Here is a 20915-nt window from a genome sequence, read left to right as displayed (position 1 = left end):
GTGGCAGGTCAGAGGCAGAGAAAAGCCTGGAGCTTTCTGAGCCTAAGAAAAAAATGGCTGGTTTTAAAAGACACCAGATAAAACTATGCCTGGGTGCAATCCAGCCCAACGCAAATCAGTGGGTATTTCATCACAAACTTCCCAAGATGGGGGTGGTATTCTACACACCTATTGTATTTTAGTCTGGTTTTGCACTGTTGGTGATGAACTTGTGTTCTGGTGCAGCAGAGAGGGGAGGCAAGCTGATTAATTGCTGTAGCTAATCCATTAATTTGTTCACTGCGTATTAATCAGATTGTAACCAGCGGTCCTCTGTGAATGGCTGTGTTAAGCACTGATAGTACTGTTGGATGCAATCTGTGTGCATCTCTTAATGATTTTCTATGTGATAAATGGGTTGCTATTTAATACTACCACCATCACTACTGCTAATAAAGTTGGCATAATTCTAAAGTCATAATACCATTTTTGCTGGTATTAAAAAAGCAATTATCCAAAGAGGTACAGCAACTAAAACTCAATCACTTGACAAACTTTTTTTAAAAAGCAAGATAAACTAAATGTTAAAACAATTAATATACTAATAACACACCCAGGTGAATTGTGCCCTTACCTCAAACACTCCAGTGCTTGAGAGCCAGTCTCTGTTGCCTGCAGGAAATGTGTAGAACTGGGAAAGATTGTCTCCAAATTTTCTGCTGCAATTTTATGGCATGAGGAAGGGCCTTCAGCTGGAGGGATATATAGAAGTGCTTCTATTTAAAGGAGCACTTGCTGAGGGAGGGCTGACTGATCAAGGTTAGCATATGCTTTAGGAAAAAGCCTTACTGTAGGATGGGGAAGAAAGTGGAGTTGGTGGAAACAGGAGGCAGTGGCTGAAGAAATAAACAGGCATTCAGGTGGGGAAGAAAATGTACAGGAGGATCCTGGGGAAGGGTGCTGGCGCCTCTATGGGTCAGGAAAGTAGCAGAAAAAAATGGGTGGGGGAGAGACGGGCCTTACCCTGCCTCTTTCCCTCACTCTCTCCTTTTAGGAGGCGGGTGCAATAGGAGGGTGCCAGGGGCCAACTCTTCCCCCATGGCTCTCCATAACTTTTTATTCTGCTCTGAATTAATCCAAGGCTTTTTAAGGGGTGGGGTGGGGTCAAGATTCACCCCTGACGCCGGGCAACGCGCTCCTCTTGGCCTGGGGCAACCGGGCTGGAGTTAGGCCCGGGCCGCCCGGCGCAGGCGGGCTCCCTCGGCGCGAAACTGGAGGCGCCGGTGGGCGCTCGCGTGGCCAGGCCAGGAAGCGGCGCCGGAGGACGGGGCGAGGGGGCGCTGCCAGCTCAGGCCGCGGCCCAGCCGAAGAGGCTGCAGGAAGGGCACGGCCGAGGGCGGGGTCCCCCGCCGAGAAGGGAGGGGGAGCGGGAAGGAGAGGCGCCCCCGCCTCCCCGCCGCGGCTGGAGAGCCCAGGAAGGGGGCGCTTCGCCGAGGAGCCGCTGGCTTCTCCGGTTCTGGCTGCGGGGAAGATTTGCGCGCGGCGAGCGGGAGAAGCCCCTCTGCTGAAAACTGTTCCTTAGTCACTTTTAATTAGCCCCCTCGATTTAATTAGCGAAGTTGAAACATGCAATTAAAATTAGCTCAGTTTAGCAGGTCTTCAAGGGAAGGCCGGGGGGGGAAGGGAGGGAAGCGAGGCCGGGGAGAAGGAAGCGCCGCGGGGGACGGGCGGGCGGGAAGGTGGGGCCGAGGAGGAGCGGGCGGAAGGCAGGCAGGCAGGCGCGGAGGTGCTGCACTGGAGCCTGCCAGAGGGGGCGCAAGGCGGAGGGCACCATGGGGACCTCTCCCTTCAAGACTTTCTGCCTCCTTTGGGAGCACCGCAGGAATAAAAGGCCAGTCTGATTGGCTGTTTCTGGTGACATTTCTTGGACTAGCGCCGAAAGTTCAAGGGAGGCACCAAGCAGTTCCCGACCTAGAGGCTTGTGAGTTGCCCCTGGAGGGAAGAGCGCTTGGCCCCAAAGGAAGCCCGAGGCGCCCCCCGCGCGCTCTCTGCCCAGGCCGGCCCAAGTTCTCGTTTCAAGTGAGTGGAAATCAAACGGGCACGGAAGGAGGCATTTCTGCTGCCACGTTCTGGGAGAACCATCGCCTCTCTTTCCCCATCCCAAGGGGTTTCTATAGATTAGCAAATGGAGGTAACCGGCTGTGAAGTGAAGGTCTAACGTTTCCATTATCCCCAGAAATGGGTCTACGTGACATTGGCCCGAGCCCCGTTGTTGCCAACAGAGCAATATTTGTCAGAGTTTAGTTTAGTTTTTTAATGTAGGAAGAGGGACTAAGTCAAACGTGAAATTAATGATCATGTAACGACCACAAAAAAGCATTCCAACACTAAAACTGGCCGCCTTACCAGTGAACTGAAAGATAGTCAAGCTAACGCCGATTTTAAAAACAATTAGTGGGATGGCAGAGGATTGGGAAATTACAAACCTGCCAGTGTAAACATCTGTTCTTCGGGAAATGATGCGAACCATAATTCAAGATACAGAAGAAGAAGCCTTGTGGAGGAAGAATTAGCAAGGCTTCTGCAAAAGGATTATTTGTGTGTGCCAACAAATATGTGAGTGGGAAGTAATCTGATAGAAATTGTGAATTTAGGCATGCAGTGTTAGCCATACTTGAAGTAGACTCGTTGAATTAAGGGAGTTGGAGATGATCATTTAGGTTTTTCAGTCTCCCGGTACTTCCGAGTAAATTTAGCAGCATGGGATAATAAGCTTGGTCATCTCGCGGATTAGTCTCGGTTAAAGAACTGGAAGCGGAGGACTGGAATTAATGGACCATTTGCACAATGAAGAGATGCGAACATTAGGATCTCTCAGGGATCTGTATTGGAACCGGTGCTATTTAACGTGTACTACAGGATCTGAAGTCAACAACGAGTAACTTGATGATCGGGAAAGCGCCGGCTTTTGATTTCTAAAGCAATCGTTAGAAACTGGACAAATGAACAGTAAAAATCGCAAATGAGATTTGCCACTAAATGTAAAGAGATACACACTGGGGCAAAACCCAAAACTTCAAATATGACATCATATGATGACATCGAAACTGATCGTCACTTTCCAGAAAAAAATATATTGGAGCTGTGGTGCACTGCTCAGTGAAAATATTAACTAAGCATTCAATGGAGATAGGGAAAAGATAAAATCCATCTCGGAAATGGATTGAAAATAAAGCCACCAGACTTATATAAGACCCTTACATAAAAATCATGGGACCAGGTATTTGATTTATTTCGTACAATTATGAAAAAAGCACATCCCAATTTATCGAGGTGTTAGGAAACATTATCTACAAGGAAAGCGTTTGGCTTTTTTTTTTAAAGAGAGTGCTAAGTGGGCGCATGAGAGAGGTTGATAAAATCATGAATGGTTTTGTAGAAAGTAAGGGAGAATTTCCCCTTCCTCTCTAAGAATGCTAGAACTCGGGGTCAACCAAAGACATGGTTGTTTGACGGTAGAGCAAGACAGCGCTTCTTCACACCACACATAATTAGCTGGTGGAATTCGCTGCCACAAGATGTGGCCACAACCTCTGGCTTAGAAGGCGATTAGGCAGAGTCCTGGAGGCCTGCCAAGGTTTTTAGCCAGGACAGTTAAACCCAGTTCAAAGGCAATGTAGCTCGGAATAATGGTTGCAGGGTGGGGTGGGCCAGCTTGTGAACTTCCTTGATGCGCTGGGTGAAAGCAGGTGTTGGACCAGGGTGGTTGTTTGCTGTGCTGGGTTCCAGATTAAGTGAAAGGCTAGGCTCTTTGACTGAAGGGCTGAACCACGAGGCTACCTGCAACCACCCCATAGACTATTTTACGCAGAGCTATTCCGGGTACAGCCAGCCAGTGGGTCTGCTTGGGCAAAGGTTTCTCAGGGCGATTGCTCTGGGTAGGTTTCATGTTGGAGGGGGCAGGTTTCATGTTAGGGGTGGCAGAACCTCAGTTATTTTTATTTGTTTACTTGATTTGCTACGGCTCTGGAGCAATCATCCTAACTTGAGTTCCCGATCTAATTGCTCTCCCGTGGGCATCCCAAAACCGATGGGGTCAGCAAACACACCTCACCTGTACGGCTCACCCCCGCCCCAGACATATAGGGAAATGACCTGAGAGGGAGATTTCGAGCTGTATTGAGGGGAGGGGCTTGTGACTCCTAAAAGTCAAGGGGGTTGGCAACCATAAACCATGTCTAACTCAAGTCAAAGGCGACTGGCTATCCCCGTGCGAAGCAACATTTGTCCGGAAGTCTGGATGGATGAAGAGTTGGAGGGTTCATTCAGAGCCAAGCCACTGAGGGTGCTAAGTGATCCTACGCATCCCAGTGGAAACGTTTCTAGTCCTCATTGAGATCAGATGGTGTCTGTGGTATTTTGCCAAAATCAAGTCCAAGTTTAAGACCGGTTGCCTGCCTATCAGACTAAATAACACCATGATCTTAATGGCCCTGTGGTCGGGGCTTCTTGAGAAGAAGAGGAACGTCTGGCAGTCAGAAAGGTTCATAGAACTGTAGAGTTGGAAGGCACCACGAGGGTCATCTAGTCCAACCGCTTGCAACGCAGGATTCTTTTGCCCAGCGTCGTCAGCAGTGGGGGGGGGGGGGGCGCCACGGGCTCCGCTTCCCACGCTGGTCCCCTCCCCACGTGCATGCGCCGATCCCTTCCGAAGTCAGCCCCATCGTGCAGTCACCCACCAATCTAGGGAGGAGTAGGTAATGCTTCAGAAACTTGAAAACGGGCTTTTACAAATTAATTAATTAATCCATTTATTTTGCCATATATAGAAACCTAAGATTAAACCAAAAATGTTTCCAATCTCATGTCTGTGTTAGATTAACTGAACTTCCAGATTGGAAGAAGCGTCGATGGGAAGGGATATTTATTTATTTATTTATTTATTTAGAAAGACGCGAGGGAAAGGAGGGGGGCGGGTAGGGTAATTTTCATTCTTGTAATATTGGTTTGGGGATAATTACTTTTAATGTCAAAAAGATTTAGTTTAATATCATCTCTATTAGGCTGCTGGGCGGATAATTAAAAGTGAAGCGGATAGCAGGAGGGAAAACAGATGGGATTTGCTTACTTTGATTCAGTAGGTAAATAATGAAAAAGTCAGTGGCAAAAACCCCTCGAACAATTGAAACCTTAAAGATCACTAACATTATTGGAAGCACTTGCAAAGTGCCTCCTTGAAGAGTAGCCGGATAAATATATACCAAACGAGAACTATATTTCTGTAGAAAGCTCGTTTCTGCTCCCCGCCTCCTGTGCAAGAGATGCCCTCCTCCCTCCCCCCCACGATTAGACAGCAGAAATAATATTTTAATTACGATTTTGTTCTCTTAAATAGGAATTTGGTTCCATGATCGGAAATTCTGTCCAAAATGCTAACTGGCACTTAAAAAAAAAAGTATTATAATAAATCATAATTTCAGCTTTCTAGGCGCTGTATAATGGAAAGTTCAACAAAAGCACCAAAAAGAAAAAAGAAAAGAAAAAGCGGGACGGCGGAGGATATTTTTAAAAGGGCTGCATCTGTAAGTCCTGGCGAGAAATAATTGTAATGATGACGGCGGTGGCGAAAATCAGCACAATAATCATAATCGAATAAGAACCTGGGAAGGGCAGTATTTTAGCTCGGCCCTAGTTAAGGCAACCGACTTGGGCGTCGGCAATGAACAGGACTTCCCTAAAGAAAATATGTATACTAAGCGGACGTTCGATCGTACCCCAGAGAGGGGAAGAAAGGGGAGAATGGAGAAGCATATACATCTGCTTAACGCGATTTATAAAAACATCAGAAACGCACGTGTCTCCCAAGTGCTTTATAAGCGTGATAATGCTTTGCACATCAGCTTAGAGGTCTTTGGACCGTGGATAAAAACAAAATAAACCCTAATAATAATCCAACTGTTATTCATGAGTGTGCTTTAAAAACAACAATATGACAACAAATATAATATTGCTTAATACCCCATTTTTATTGTTGACGAATGCGCTTGTCGTACGTTCATGTGAAAAGCGAAAAACGTTTTATTTATTTGTTAAAAATGAAATCCAACTTAGCAGCCTGTCTTTTCCAGCTGGCACCCGCCCACCTCAATATCAACGCAAGAGTTATATGTTTCGCTTCCCGACTGGACTTTTCTCCCAGCCCTTTCCGATCCAGTCCACCGGATACCATTTTTTTAATTGCCTGAAATCGGCCCCACTGGCAGGGGCTCCGGAGGATCTGGAGAGACGCGGAGGCTTGGTTGGGTTTTGTTCTCCCCGAGACCAACCCACCCCCGTCCGCCCCCGGGGACTTCCCCTCCCTCTTTCACCCGAGGAAGCAGAGAACCGGCCTGTCTGTCTGTCTGTCTTTCTGTTTGTTGCCGCCCCGCGAAAGCTCCTGCCTGGATCCGCCAGGGTGCTTTCCGCACCTTCTTGTCAAGTTCAATTAGCTCCCGATCTTTTCAGCTAAAAGGACCAGCTCTGCAGCCCGGCAGGGATCCGGGCGCTGATTCATCCCGAGAGCGAGCGGTGTAGTCGCCTCTGGGCCCGCACTTTCTCGGCCTCCCCCTAGCAGTCCAGCCCAGCCCCCTGTTCCTTTTGCTCGGGGTCCTCATTGCAGGCATGACCAAGAAGGAGCAGATGAGCTTAGAGGAGCGGGCAAAGGATGCTCCTAAGGAAATAAGAAGGGTTGAAGGGAGAAAAACTCAGCCACACACCCAGAAGCCAATGATTTTACGCCTCCCCCCGGAAGGAGAGCTCCTAGCGAAGGAGAGCTCCATATTTTTTTGGGCAGTGTTGGTGTGTGGAGGGGCTGAAAGAGGGCTGCTTTCAGGCTGAGGGGCAAGATCTGGTGTGGGGCAAAGGCGTCTACGCCTCCTGTGCCTTCTCTGGAGACAGAGATCGTTAGAGAGCCAGCGTTAGTCCTGCTCAGAGCAAACTCGTTGAAATCAATGGGCATGACTGAATGAGGGCCGTCGATTCAAGAGGTTCTGCTCTGAGTTGGATGTAACTCATTAGCTGGAAGGAAGGGGAATGAGAAACAGCAGTGAGAGCAAAGAACCACAGCGCCAAACCAGCGCCCGGAGAGAAAGGTCAATTTCCTGCGATCCAAAGCGATACTGCCGCCGCCTCCCTGCTTGTAACACTAGCAGATCTCAAACTTTGTGCGCCTGTTCCCAGCTCTGCCACGCGGAATTTTAAGGGACTCGAGCAGCCGAGCGATGTCACAGGAGGAGCGTGGCCTGAATTCGACGGTGCTTTGGGAAATGACACGGGTTAGTAAGACGTTCAGGGTAATGAAAACAAGCGCAAGAGAGAAAGTAAAGATAGCCTTTGTTTAAGAAGACCCAGAAGCGACCCAAACCGGAGTCCCTCTGGTTTAGGCTCGCTGAGGACTTGGCATGCAGTGGTTTGTGGATCGCACCCTAAAGGGGGCACATTTCCTTCGAAGCAGCTACGTTTGTTGGGATATTGAACGATTCGCTGCGTCGCAAAGTGTGCTAAGGTTCCGGATATTAACGCTCAAGTCAAGCGCTTGAAAACTCTCCTCGCTTGAGTAACTGCAACTAACGACAAGTTTGCATAAGATGGGAAGGACCAATAATGCGTTAAGTTCCTATTGTGGGGAAGGGGAGGGGGCGTGTGCGTGGAGCAGAGGGAAGAGGCGGGCATCGCTGGTTTGTGCGATAACCTTAGCAGGGTCTCCATGATCCTGACGCCTCGGAGACTAGGAAGGGGGAGACCGGGGCTCTTTCCACTCCAAGGCGCACGAAGACTGCACCCGAGGACCAAAGAGACGCCTCGAACTGCTTTTAAGTTTCCTTTAAAAACAACACACACACAAGCACAGCAAGCCAAGTTAGCTGTCACATAAACAGTAGTTGTGTCAGAGTTGGAAACACCCCAGTCCAAGGAAACGGCACACAAGCGACCAACGTAACAAAAAGCAGCAGGAGTCTGTTCTTTCTTGCTTGCTTGTTTGCTTGGCGTTTATTACAAATTATTTATTGGTGATACCATTTCTTCGCTTCCTGAGAGGAAAAAAGTTAAAATAGGGGCCCAAGAGACGCGGGATGCACAGTTAGGTCACTAGTTCCCACGCAGAGCCCACGCCAGCCCACCCCAAGGGGCACGCGTGCTGTGGGGGAAAGAACTGAGGGTATCTTGAGAAACAATCAAATCCCTCTGAGGGGTTCCTTCTGGGTATTCCTGAGGATTTCATCGCAAAGTCCCGGTGGTAGAATATTGTGTCAACTCCACTACCCAACCCCGCACCCCTAAAAGCGAGTCTGATTTCAGAGATTTGTATTAAAATCAATGATGCTGACTATTTCGTCTAAAGTATTCAGAGATAAACATTTTTAACACTGAAACATTCAGATTTTATATTGTTCGTTCCTCGGGGCAGGGATCTCTTTCTTCTTTTTCGTTTGTTTGTTTGTTGTAAAGTCGTAGCAGCGATAACAAAATGAGACGAAATGAAAAACAGAAAACTGCACTTAGACGACACTGTATCGTCTGCTAACGGTAAAAAGACGGATAAATATATGTCTCTCGCACACACCAGTTTTCTACCAGTAGGAAGGTGCGTGTGCGCGCGTGTGTGTAGAAAAGCCAATTAAAGTCTTAACGTCTATACGAGCACATAAGAGTGATGGGTAAGTATATCAATGTACATATATGAAAAAGGAAAACATACACATGCGCCGCCGCGCGCGATCGGTAAACTAGTTAAGCCGTGGTGCTTTAGCTTAAAAAGTGTCTTAAATCCAAGGCCCTTCCGCCTTTTTGTTTTGGTGGTGGATCGCGTGACAGATCGTTCAGCTTGAGATCTAAAACACTTATTTGGAAACAATTTCAATGTCAATCAGCGTGACTTGTTCCAACCTGACATGTTTAGCACCGGTATGCCATAAAAGTATTTCCCTTCATTATTCTTTCTGGTTAGCATATTGATTTAGTGAAGACATGCATAATTTCTTTCTTTTAATATACCTCATTTCTGTTATAAAATTATATTTCACTACATATAATGCCATGAGCTTTACATTTCTCACAGTCAACACAATCTATACATCTATGTCTTAATAAAGTTAGCTTTTCTATTGCATGTACTTTTGTGTGCGCGCGATACGTATGGTTTAGCCTAGCTATAATTTTTAAAAGCCATGTACACAACTTCTCAAAAATTTCCCAGAAACCATACATTTAAAAAATATAAAAGTCAAAGTCAGATCCTGACTCCTCTCTTAAACACAAGATAACGAGAAAGTGTGTAAAGTCCCCGAGCAACGTAAACTCTCCTCGCTCTGTAACTGAACCGACCTAGAGGAGCATTGCACAGATTTCAGACGTTGCTTACAAGCCTTAATTAGGAAATTCTTCCCCGGAAACCATCCCAAGTTTGTACTAAACATCTCTTGAGGGGAAAACTAGGGGAGCACGCCGTGCATACGAGAGACTGGCTGCCTGGTCCAACTCAGCAGCTCCCCAGAACTGATCCATTTAACTGATCCACGAAGCTTGTCGCTTTCCAAAAAGCGCCGCGCCTTGATGGAGCAGTTAACTCACTCGGGCCCTTGAAATGACAAGTAGGAGGTCAGCAAGAAAGCGCAGCCCCAACTTTGCTCCCCCCGCCACTTCCAACATACACACTTTGGAGGTGCGGGCAAGCAGGGCGCTGAGAACTTCCAGCAAAAGAGAGAGAGAGAAATAAATGACGGGACGGGGCGTGAAAAAGACCGCTTCCTCCTGCTGGAGAGGAAACACAATGGGAACTGCCCGTCCTTGCCAGCCAAGCGAATTCTTGCACCGTCCCCAGAAGCCAAGACGTCTCCTTCGGCGGAAACGACAGAGGAGCTCTGGCTTGAGCAAACGGATCCTGAGCGGAGGGAGGCCTGAAATCGAGACCGAGGGAAGGTGCTCTCAGCAACACCTCTCCCCCCGCTCGTGCAACGGGTTGGGGTATTGGTTCCCTAAAACTGGGGGTTGCTTTCCCCCCAAACGGGATTTCAGGGGGAGAGTTTTGCCTTCATTTAATTTAGATCATTCTAAAGCTTCTTGAATGAAGGCAGCAGAAGAGCGGGTTCAGCGTTACAAATGAAAGAGCAGCGCCTGAACCTCATTTTGCCAGGACAGACAGAAGCAAACATTGCCTGAAACAAACATGTGCGGGACACCGCGTTTTTCGAAAAGCGGGTGGGGAAAAAGCTCCATCCAAAGCAGTCGGCTCTTTCCCCTTTCTCTTGGTAACGGAACAGGGCATTAAAAGATACTTCCCAAAGCACGCGAAATGCAGGTTCCCACCCGCCCCACTTTGCAAATATTTCAAAAATATTCAGTTACATTTAAAGTGCGTTGCTGCCAGGCCCACTCTAATGTCTCAAACGGTTTTTGTGGGTGCCTGATTTATTGCAGTTGAGCGTAAAGCAGCAAATGACATAAGGAGTCGGTTCAAGGGACCGGGGTTATTGCTGTGAACGATTCCAAAGCCTTCTTCCCCTTGGGATGGCGAGGACCGCTGCCTGGCCCAGCGGAGCCTCGACAGAGATCCAGGTGGGAGCCAGTTGCATGGCTTTCACGCAACTTCCTTCCAGGAACCTCTCTTCAAACCAAGCAGGTCCCAAGGAGTGTGACGTCAGCCACCGTCGCTTAAGTCGACGATATTCGGAAACAAAACAATATTATAAATGCGAACCACTCCGGTGATAGCGGCCTTAATTGCTCACGGATCGATTCCCCGTTTTAATTGTCCCAATGGAAAGTCAGAAATATTCCTGATTGAATTTTTAATTAAACAAACAACCAATAATTGAATCTGAGGAAAGAAAAAAAGAGACCTTCCAGAAATATAAAGTTGCTAGTGCCGCCGGCTCGTCTCACCCCCCCCCCCAATTTTTTTTTTTTTGGTTTTGTTTCCCAAGTAATAAAACATAAAAATCGTACCTCTCATATACCTCCTTGCGCTGCAGTCGCCTGGATAAGGAAAGGCACCTGCGAAAGTAGAATGCGCAAGAGAAAACAAAAGTTAGTCTGTGCTCTCAGATAAAATCACCAGCAGGACTATCAATTGAACTGTCAAGTTTCCACAAGCGACTTCCTCCCTCCTCCCCACCTTTGACAAGTGATACGGTGCACCCCTAGAAAACCTGAAGCGCAGAGCGCGCGATCGTTTGGCACAGCCAACTACTGCTTTTAAGTGGATTTTAACGAAGTACCAGGCAATGAGGTATCGGGAAAATTTTACACACAGACACCGCACGCGAGAGAGAGAAGGGGAGAGAGAGGGAGAGAAATGGAAACTATTTGTCGGCGTTTCCCCCCAATGCTACTCCCCACCCCCACTTTTGGACCCTTCTAGCCCTCCCCCCCTCCTTCTTTAAAACAGTTTATTTGAAAGAAGCTTCGGGTGGACACTGTAGACATCCGGCCGGCCAATCAGAGAGGCGCTTTCTTCCCCTGGCCAATAGCGGGCGTCACATTGTTGTCAAATGTTGTCTAATGGAAACGTAAGGAGCAACAATAGAGCGAGCGCTCGCGGGCGGCTCGGCGAAGATTTCTATCTCTTGGCAACTCTCGCCCTCTTTAGTGTCACACATGCAAAGTTGCGGCTAAGGAAGGGGGGGACCGCGCTGGGCTCTGCCGTCTGCAGAAGGGAGCTCTGGCCGACGGGCTGGCGGGCTTTTCTTCCAGAGGGAGGGAGAGGCGGAGAGAGGGGACGCGGGGAGGCTGAGAGGCGCTGCTGGGCGCGGGTCGGGAAGTTGGAAGTTGCTGAGCTCGGGAGCGCGAAGGATCCCCGGGCGGTTGTGTCTCCCTGGCGCTGCCGGTCGGGGCTGTGGGGCTGCGGCGAGGGAGCCGCCGAGCTCTCCTTGGACAGGGCGCTGGTTTTGTTATGTCTCCAGGGGCTTGTGTACGCTTCAGCCGGGACCGTGTTTTGTAACATTGGCAAGCGCTTGGGCGCAGCTGTCTCCTTTCGCACCAAGGCGCCGCCGCCGCCGCCGCTTGTTAGAGGGGGCGCTCGCTGTTGCCATTGTCCTGGCGGAGTCTCAATCGCAACTTTCCGCAGGAGAAGAAACCCGCAAGAACTAGGGAACAGGGTCCGGCTACGCTTTGCAGAGAGGCCGAGGAGAGATGGATTGGTTGTCATTTCGGTGGCTCAGGTACTTTAGGGCTTTATCGGAAGCCACGGTTTCCTCCGCCCGGGGATTTTAATTTGTGCGGTGGGGATTACGGCAGAAAAGGAAGGAAGGGCCGCGACCACTTTGTGTTGACGCGTTCGAAAAGTAAACCAGATTTCCTTTCGCCTAGAGTTAGTTAAGCGGATCATTTGCTGGGGGAAGGAAAGGCTGGAAAGTTCCAGGTATTTTAGTTAGGAAACCTGCCTAGACAGTGCAAATTGCCCAGTACCGCATGACAGTTGCTGTCGGAGGGTTTCGTGTCAGGCTATCTGTGTGGGAGTTATTGAAGGCTATCTGGAGGTTTAGAAAACACCCAGGTTTGGTTTTTTTTTAGGAGGGGGCAGTGGCGGCGAGAGGGGCGTAATTCTGGAAAGGGCCCGGGTGTTGACAGAGCAGCTAGTCCGAGGGGCGTTCCGTCGCGTGTAACCCGCCCGCGTAACTCCGAGAGAGCCTTTGGGAAGCTGCTGCGCTTTTGCGCGCCTGGGGCTTCCCCGGGAGCCCGTCTCTGAGCGTGTCGGTTCTGCTTCCCCGTCAGGATGGAGCTGAGGTCTGAGATGCCCAGCGTGCCCTCGGCGCCCGCTCCGGTGCCGCCCAGCTCGGTGGCGGCGGCCGCGGCCGCAGCGGCGGCCAGCCTGCCGGTGAGCGTGGCCGGGAGCCTCCTCCGGGCGCCGCCGCTGCTCCTGCGCGCGGCCGAGAAGTACCCCCGCACGCCCAAGTGCGCCCGCTGCCGCAACCACGGCGTGGTCTCTGCGCTCAAGGGCCACAAGCGCTACTGCCGCTGGAAGGACTGCCTGTGCGCCAAGTGCACGCTCATCGCCGAGCGCCAGCGCGTCATGGCCGCCCAGGTGGCGCTGCGCCGGCAGCAGGCGCAGGAGGAGAACGAGGCCCGCGAGCTGCAGCTGCTCTACGGCACCGCCGAGGGGCTGGCCCTGGCCGCCGCCAACGGCATCATCCCGCCGCGGCCCGCCTACGAGGTCTTCGGCTCGGTGTGCAGCGCAGACGGAGGCACGGGGGGCTCAGGTGAGCAGGCACCGATTCCGCCACCTTGGCTGGCCACGAGCGCCCGTCCCCCGCGGGGCACTAAGGGGAGTAAGCCAGGGGCCAGGGAGTAAGTCTCGCCGACCTCAGGGGGGCTTACTTCCCAAGAAACACGCCCGGAATCTCACTGGTTTAAGCGGGGCGGAGAAGGGGAGTCCGCTGAACCTCAATATAACGTCCAGAACAAAGCTGACTTCAGCCGAGCGCGCAGAAATATAACTCGGCGCTCATCTCACCCACTTTCATATGTCCAGCTACTCAAGCACCATTTCTCAAATCCTTCCATTCTTCGCCGTTCCTTCGCTTTTTCTACCTTTGCCTCTACACTTCACTCCTGGACATACACAAACAACAGTTCTGAATCTCCCTCCTCCCCTCCCTATTTCCACCACTTAGCACCCTTTGCTCTCATTTCTCCACCCATTCTCACTCCATTTCGCTCTCCACACATCGCACTTATCTGTCCCATGCACCCACGAACAACGCATATTTCAATACTGTACTACTTGTTGGAATTAAGTCCCAGTGATTTCAGTGGGAGACAATTTTACCCAAGCTGTTTATGATAGATAAGATGTTACCAGGTTGCTTATAAATGTGGTCCATTGGAAACAACGGGTCGTATTTCCAAGCCCAAACTGAGGCATATATATTCCTCTTGTCTTTTATATACTCTGTCAAGCTCAGAAACTCTTTTAAACTTTCCTTCTCCATACTTATTCCCCGTCTACCCATCTGTACATGTATTTACACCCCACCTTCCTTCCAGACCCATCTATGACCAGGGGTTACGGTCTCTATTGTGGACCCATTTTATGGCTTGAAGCCTCTGTTTATGCAGAAGCAAACAGGGGTCAGTTGGACTTATTTCCAGGTAAGTGGGTTTAGGATTGCCACATTGTAAGCGATCGCTCTGGGACAGGGAGCTCCGACAGCAACGCGCATCAGCCTCGCATTAGTTCTTTGCTCGACTTCTAGGGGAAGGCTCTCTTGCTGCCTCAGCCAAAGGAGATTGCGAGAGAGAATGGCGCCCTCTACCGACCCCCCAGCGATCCGACCCTGCTAAAGAGGTGCCAGGTGGTGTGGCGAGCAGGGGCCTGGTTTGCTAAACTGGCTCGGCAAAGGGGACCAAGAAAGGTGCTTTGGCTGGTCACCAAGCGGCGCCTGGCAAATTGCGGGGTGGGGATGAGGAATAAGAGCTGCAAGATAGACAGCACTTTATGCACCCACTTCCCCGGGGTGTGTGAGCCCCACATAACTCAGTGGGGCTTATTTCTGTGTTGACATGTATAGGGTTGGCAGGGCAAGTGCTGAAGTGAATTAATCAGGCTGGTGGGCAGATGCCTGGAGACGTGCGTGTCCCCTTGCGGGGTGTGTGTAGTGAGTCCAGTTTGGGCAGGCTGCATACTTCTCCGAATGGAGCTCCCCGGCTGCCGCCAACCACGAGGAGCGGCTGAGTTCTCGGCCTGACCCCCAAACCCAGCTCCACCCCGTCGAGGCTCACGCGTCTCTCTCCCTCTCTCTTTCTGTCTCCCCTCGGTAGAGGTCAAGCTGCAGAAGTTCGACTTGTTCCCCAAGACGCTGCTGACCACCCGGGCCGCCACCCCGCAGCAGGCCAAGCCCCTGTCTCCGGACGGCACGGACGGCGCACCGGGCACCTCGTCCCCGGAGGCGGCCCGCCACGGCTGCGGCTCGGGCTCGGAGAACGGCGACGGCGAGTCCTCGCTCAGCTCGCCCGTCTCGAAGGGCGCCAAGGACGGCTGCGCGGCCGAGGAGGAGAGCCCCGGCTCCATCAGCCCGCTGGGCTCCGACTCGGGCTGCTCTGAGGCGGAGCGCGAAGAAGCGGGCGCCCCTTCGCCCGGGCTGGCGGCGGCCGTAGCGGCGGCCGGAGGCAGCCGGCAGCAGCGGACGCCCTTGGACATCCTGACGCGCGTCTTTCCCGCCCACAAGCGCAGCGTGCTGGAGCTGGTCCTGGCCGGCTGCGGCGGGGACGTGGTGCAGGCCATCGAGCAGATCCTCAACAACCACCACCATCACCACCGCGGGGCGGGCAGCCCCGGCCAAGGCCTCGCCGTCGCGGCGGCCGCCGCCGCCTCAGGACTGAGCTCCGCGGGGCCCGAAAAGGCGAGCGACGAGAGCTGGGCTCGGGCTGCCGGGGACACGACGACAGGGCCCCTGGGCGGCCTGCAGCCTTCGCCCGCCGGCGCCGCCGCTCACCACCGCCCCCTGCTGGCCGGCGCCATGACGCCCGCCATCGGCGCGCTGGGCAGCCGCTCGGCCTTCTCGCCCCTGCAGCCCAACGCCACCCACTTCGGCGCGGCGGCGGCGGCCGAGGCCAGCGCCTACCCTCTGGGCACGCACCTGGGGCTGAGCCCGCTGCGCCTGGCCTACTCGGCGGCGGCGGCGCACAGCCGGGGCCTGGCCTTCATGACGCCTTACTCCACAGCCGGGCTCATGCCCACGCTGGGCTTCCGGCCGCCCATGGAGTACGCCTTCAGCGACCTCATGAGGGACAGATCCGCGGCCGCCGCCGCTGCAGCCGCCGCTGCCGCCGCCGCCAGTGCGCACAAGGAGCAGGCCTACCCCAACGGGCTCTACGGGCCCTTAGTCAACAGCGCCCCAGAGAAGCAGTAGGCCAGGCCCAGGACAAGGCCGCGCACCCCACACGAACCCCGGGCCTGCTTATTAGACACGTGTATATATATATACATGCTTCGAAGATAGACAGACTGTGCCGACACCAACGGAAGGGAGGAGGAGATCCATGCCTTCAGCCCACGGGCTGAGTGACATAGGCCTGACCAAGAGTTTTATATCCCGCAGGGATCGCAGCAGTTCTTAAAATATAATTTACACTTGGATGTTAAACGCATTGCTCTGAAAGTAGTTCTCTGGGAAGTAAATCAGCGGAGTTACTTACAGGTTTAAGCTTGGAGGCGAGGCTGCCATAGGAATCCTGGCACGTCCCGTTTCGTCTGCGTAGGAGCCAGTATAAAGAAGGCAGTTTGGGGTGGGAGGTTTAGGAAGCGATTTAGAGCAGATGGGGTTGTTTTCAAAAGATTGGCGGCTGCAAACGCCAGTAAAATGCATTCGGACACCAGTTGCTCGGAATTATTTCCATTGCCTTCTTCCCCAAGCCCTGAGTTCCGAGTAGTTTCTGGGTTGTCAGGATTTCGTTTCACCCTGTTCGTTGCAACGAAAACTGGTCAAATATGTGGGAGATACTTCTAGGTGTACTGAAGTTTTTTGTCCCCCCCCCCCGGCGTATTTCCATTGTTATAAAGTTGTCAGCCATTTTTATCTTTTTGCTTATGCCCATAAATAAGCATGGATATTCCTCTTGGTGCGTTGTGAGATTGATATATATATGTATATACATACCGAGATATATACACATATATACCAGCAAGTGTATAGTATAATGTTATCAAATGGAAATCTTAAGTTATTAATGTAATTTGTAGGTGATTTTAGTATTAACGGTAAATTAAAAAGTTAGTTTTCAGTTTAAAACACACCAAGCATAGAGATTAAATATATTGTAAATAATTTTAACGCTTCTTTTTATTCACTCACTGAGAGGGGAAAGATACGATTTGTAAATAAATAAAGTTGAAAAGTAGATATATTTGCAATTGTTCTTTGGACTCAATCCAAAACCTGTGCTTGACACCGTTTTAATGCGTGACCCGCAAGAAAAAAGATATTGGTTCCAGTGTAGCAAACTTCTTGCTGTTTCAAAAAGTTTTTGTCTTTTTCGCTGTTTTCATTTCATATAAATCCTAGAAATAAATGTTATTTTGTATTAAAAGTAGCCTTCTCAATAGCTCCTGCTGTTTTTATTTTTTATTTATTTTAAGGGTGTGGGTTTTTTTTTTGCAATATTTTGGTATGCTTTCCTAATGCAAGTTAGTGCAAAGTTGTAGTAATTTCTGATCCTTAACTGACCTATTTAAAGCGATTGCCCTGAGCGGACTCTCAGACATTCTTCCAAAACGGTTAACTAACATACAGTACCGTGCTTGCAATAGACGTTCACAGGAAAAGCTGTAAACCTTACACTCCAGTACACAGTTCGGCGGTTAAACACACACGACCAGAAATAATATATTACCTTGGTTCTTCTTTTTAATGGATTTGGGACGAAGTAACGGGTGCTGTTTTGAAAAGGTATTTTAAATTTTATCGATCTGTTTCGAATGCTAAATTCAGAGACTGCGATCCTAAACACACGCGCTGGGAACTGAATCGGATTCAGTCAACGGGACCCTCTTAATGTCATTGTCAACGCGCCTTGTGCACCCAACTTCGCGGTGGATTGCGCATAATTTTCCTTTAATCGTATTGGCGATTTCTATAAGGAGTTGGTGGTTAAATTCTGCCTGTTAAAAATGCTAATTGGATTGACTGTAGCAAGAGGGTAGATACTCATTGTTTTTATTTACTTTTTTTTTAATTAAATGCGCCTAGTGAGAATCTTCCGCAGCTCAAGGAGGAATATCTGCTAGATTTCAGGAGAGAAAGCTTCCCTTTTCTTTGATCGACCAATCGCCTAGTTATTCTTCGGGTGAAATTGACCAACACCCGATACAAAGCACGCTTAACTTGGAAGTTTATTCAAGTCAGCCGACAGTGTATTCAGTGGGAAGCAAAAGAAGTGTGAAACGAGGAAACGAATTTAGTTTTCAGTCATTTGTTGAGGAGTGGGAGTTTTGGAGAAATATACACAAATCAATCCTAACTGCCCTTCTTGGGAAGTAAATTTAGTATTTTATATGTTCTAAAACTCACGGAGGAATGAGGAGACCTGGGAACCGGACTCTGTTTAACTGGCAGGCAAGGATGACGGCGAGCAACAGAGCTCTTAGGAATTTCTTACTGTACCTCTAGAATGGCAGTGCTTATCTAGGAGGGATTTTCTTTTCTACCCTGGAGAGTGTTTGGCCCAGGAAAACTATTACTCACAAAGAACAAGTTCAGTGCATGGTTGAATTAAGACTGTAAAAGCTCCTAAAATTGGTTGGTATGGAAACCTAATCCCACCCAACTGTTCTGTAGCGCAGCTGGACTGTTTACTTTCTCACTTCAAATATAACTGTGTAAACATTGGCTTAAAACTGACAGCTCTGCTCCTATAACCAGTTAATATATTGGGGTGGAGGGGTGAAAATTTGGATTCCTTAGTGGTTATTGGAAGAAGACATGGTAATAAATAATAGTGATGATGATGATAATAATAATAATAATTATTAATGGTAGTAAAAAGGGGGTTAAAAGAAACACACCTCCAGTCAATTGCATTTCTCCCCCCTTCTTCCGTGATTTCTTAAACGCGGTTGAACGGCCTTTGTTGTGTATTTAAAAATTATATTCGAGTTAATTCTTTGACCCCTGCGCCAACCCTTAACGGCGGCCAAATCAATAGCACAAGGGAAAGGTTTTTTTTTCTTTTTTCTTTTTTTAAAAAAATAAAGTCTCAGGTTCCGAAAGTGGTTGAAACGTAATATTACTACACCAAAACGGTTTAATAATGAAGGGCTTTAATAGTGAGCTAATTTGATTGAGTTTCCTAATTCCACTTTAATTGGAAAAAAAGGAGTTGTCTGTTCGGTTATAATGTGACAGGGTTAAGGGAGGGGATGGGGCGGGCGGGGACCAGAGAGAAAAAGATGGACTTCGTGCGACAGAGTAAATCTCTGCGCTCGCTCTCTCTCTCTCTCTCTCTCTCTCTCTCTGTGTGTGTGTGTGTGTGTGTGTGTGTGTAGGGAGCCGTCTGATTTTTCTGGGGTCTGGGATTAAGAGGAGTGGGGCTAACAGAGGATTTTTCTACTTAAGGAAATGAGGTGGACACAATTGTCACTTTCCAGCTGCGGAGAGCGAGCCCCAGTAGCCGCTCACGATTTAGGAAACGCCTCCCGCCACACACGGCATTCCTTGCAAAGAGAATGAGCTGAATATATTCTTTGAGTTTCTTTCTCCGGAGCACTTTTTCCCTCAAGTTTCTCAGTGACGCATCTGTACAAAGTTTCGAAGGGACCTCCGAGGTTATCTAATCAAACCTTTTAAATCTGGGATTTCATGGGATTAAATTGCCTAGACGTCTATAAATTTACAGTGGTCCCAAGGCGTCAAAAGGCCCTCCAGTAGCCAACGTGGCGCCCTCCGCACATGGGCGTTTCCAGGATCTTTGGGGGGGGGGCAGAACCGACGTGATTGGTCAGTTAGTTAAGTATTTCTATTGTTTTACTTGATCCAGAGAGGGGCAACTAGCTCCCCCCCCTGCTACGCCCATACCTCCGCAAGTTGTGGATCCCAACTTCCATCATCTCCAGTCAGCACCTTCGCTACCCCTTATCTATTTACTTGGTACATTTATACCCCATTTTTCTTCCAAGGAGCTCAAGATGGTGGGCTTCTCCTTGCCTCCATTTTATCCTAACAACAAGCTTGTGAGGTAGGTCAGGCTAAGTGATGGTGATTGGTCCAAGCATGGTCACTCAATGGGCTTCATAGCTGAGTGGAGATTTGAACCTGGTCTTTCAGGTCCTAGTCCAACGCTCTAACCACCACACCTCACTGGTTCTCTGCCCTGTTCTAGTCATACATCCTAGAACCAGGGGTGTGGCCAACTTGAATAAAATATTGAGGGGGGAGGGATAGGTAAGCCCTGTTTGCATAATCAAATCACAATATGTGGTGCATGCACACCATTTAAATGGCAATGCCCATCTGCTTTGGGCAGGAGAGGCTTTGTCAAATATTTTATTGGGAGGGGGGGTGCAAAGGGGAGTTGGCTCCTATGCCCAGAGTCCCAATACAAGCACAACCCCACAATAGTAGGCAAGGAGCAGAGAGGCAACTGCAGAGCAAACACTTCAAATTACTCAAGAAGGAGCCACTCCACTCGGTGGAGTGAAATACCCTTCCTCACTCTTGAATTTGAAGGGGCGTGGGTGGGATGGGTGACATGACAAAACCCACTCCACACCACAAACATGGCAGCCAATCTGATCGTGAACATGAGAACGAACACAGTCCCTGCCCCAGGCTGCCAAATAAAGGAGACTTTGCCACTTGGCCTTGCAAAAATCAACCAAACTGGAAGCATTTTCTCTCTCTGTCCAAATTAAAATCCTTGTCCTTCCTTCTAAAGTCTTGCTCAATTGTTGTCCTCTCCATAGTTTGAATGGTTCCATGACCAGCATTAAATAGTAGTCTATTTTCCTCTCGATTGGCCAGTATAAAGAGCAGATGAACTGCTTGTCTCCCCTTGGCAGTGGCGTAGCGTGGGTTGTCAGCACCCGGGGCAAGGCAAGTAATTTGCGCCCCCTAACCCGTGGATTTGCGCCCCCTAATCCTAACCCCCAGATGTTGCGCCCGGTGCGGCCGGCCCCCCCTGCACCCCCCACGCTACGCCACTGCCCCTTGGGATCCCTTGAGTCTCCTAAACTGTAAGTGACATAAGAACATTATTGTAGGGCAACACACTGGGGAAAAGGACAATGTGGTGTTGAGAACCAGGCTATGGCTAGAAGGCAGGAAAAGGGAACATGTGCCCCTCTCAAGGTTACTGGACTGCAATTCCTATCACCCCTGACCTTTGGTGATGCTGGCTGGGGCTTATGGGAGTCCAGCACCATATAGGGAACAGTTCCCCCATCCCTTGATGTAGGGTATGAGCTA

At 49.9% G+C, this 20915-nt stretch overlaps 1 protein-coding gene and 2 long non-coding RNA genes across 8 annotated transcripts in view; 1 reads left to right on the top strand and 2 right to left on the bottom strand.

Moving 5' to 3' along the window:
- LOC310709722 overlaps positions 1 to 17364 on the bottom strand; it is a 64185-nt gene extending 46821 nt beyond the window's left edge. For 3 of the 6 annotated variants that reach the window (XR_014527634.1, XR_014527635.1, XR_014527636.1), the window contains exon 1: positions 614 to 1697. This is a non-coding gene — a long non-coding RNA (uncharacterized lncRNA). Of the gene's footprint in view, positions 1 to 613; positions 1698 to 10962; positions 11011 to 15593; positions 15725 to 16152; positions 17045 to 17346 lie in introns of those variants that run through there. The other 3 variants (XR_014527631.1, XR_014527632.1, XR_014527633.1) reach the window with 3 other exon arrangements.
- Positions 11493 to 17046, top strand: DMRTA2 (DMRT like family A2). The gene is made up of 3 exons (XM_083509633.1): positions 11493 to 12176; positions 12730 to 13214; positions 14776 to 17046. Exons 1-3 carry the CDS (start codon positions 12148 to 12150, stop codon positions 15864 to 15866), a joined length of 1605 nt encoding a protein of 534 aa, XP_083365759.1. The 5' UTR covers positions 11493 to 12147; the 3' UTR covers positions 15867 to 17046.
- A 2614-nt stretch (positions 17365 to 19978) lies between the features above and the next one.
- On the bottom strand, positions 19979 to 20682 carry LOC310710218. The gene is made up of 2 exons (XR_014527896.1): positions 20652 to 20682; positions 19979 to 20496 (listed from the first exon to the last, which is right to left on the bottom strand). It is a non-coding gene; the product is annotated as an uncharacterized lncRNA (long non-coding RNA).
- Between the last annotated feature and the right edge of the window lie 233 nt (positions 20683 to 20915).

This window comes from Podarcis liolepis (genome assembly GCF_965112155.1).
Source record: "Podarcis liolepis genome assembly, chromosome: 6".
NCBI lineage: Eukaryota > Metazoa > Chordata > Lepidosauria > Squamata > Lacertidae > Podarcis > Podarcis liolepis.
The sequence above is the reverse complement of the archived record's forward strand: the minus strand, read 5'-3'. Positions and strand labels throughout refer to the sequence as shown.

Coding starts and splice junctions, on each gene's coding strand:
- DMRTA2 (XM_083509633.1), top strand. CDS start 12,148: ATGGATTGGTTGTCATTTCGGTGGCTCAG. Junction 12,177..12,729: donor TTGTCATTTCGGTGGCTCAG/GTACTTTAGGGC, acceptor CTTCCCCGTCAG/GATGGAGCTGAGGTCTGAGA. Junction 13,215..14,775: donor CGGAGGCACGGGGGGCTCAG/GTGAGCAGGCAC, acceptor TCCCCTCGGTAG/AGGTCAAGCTGCAGAAGTTC.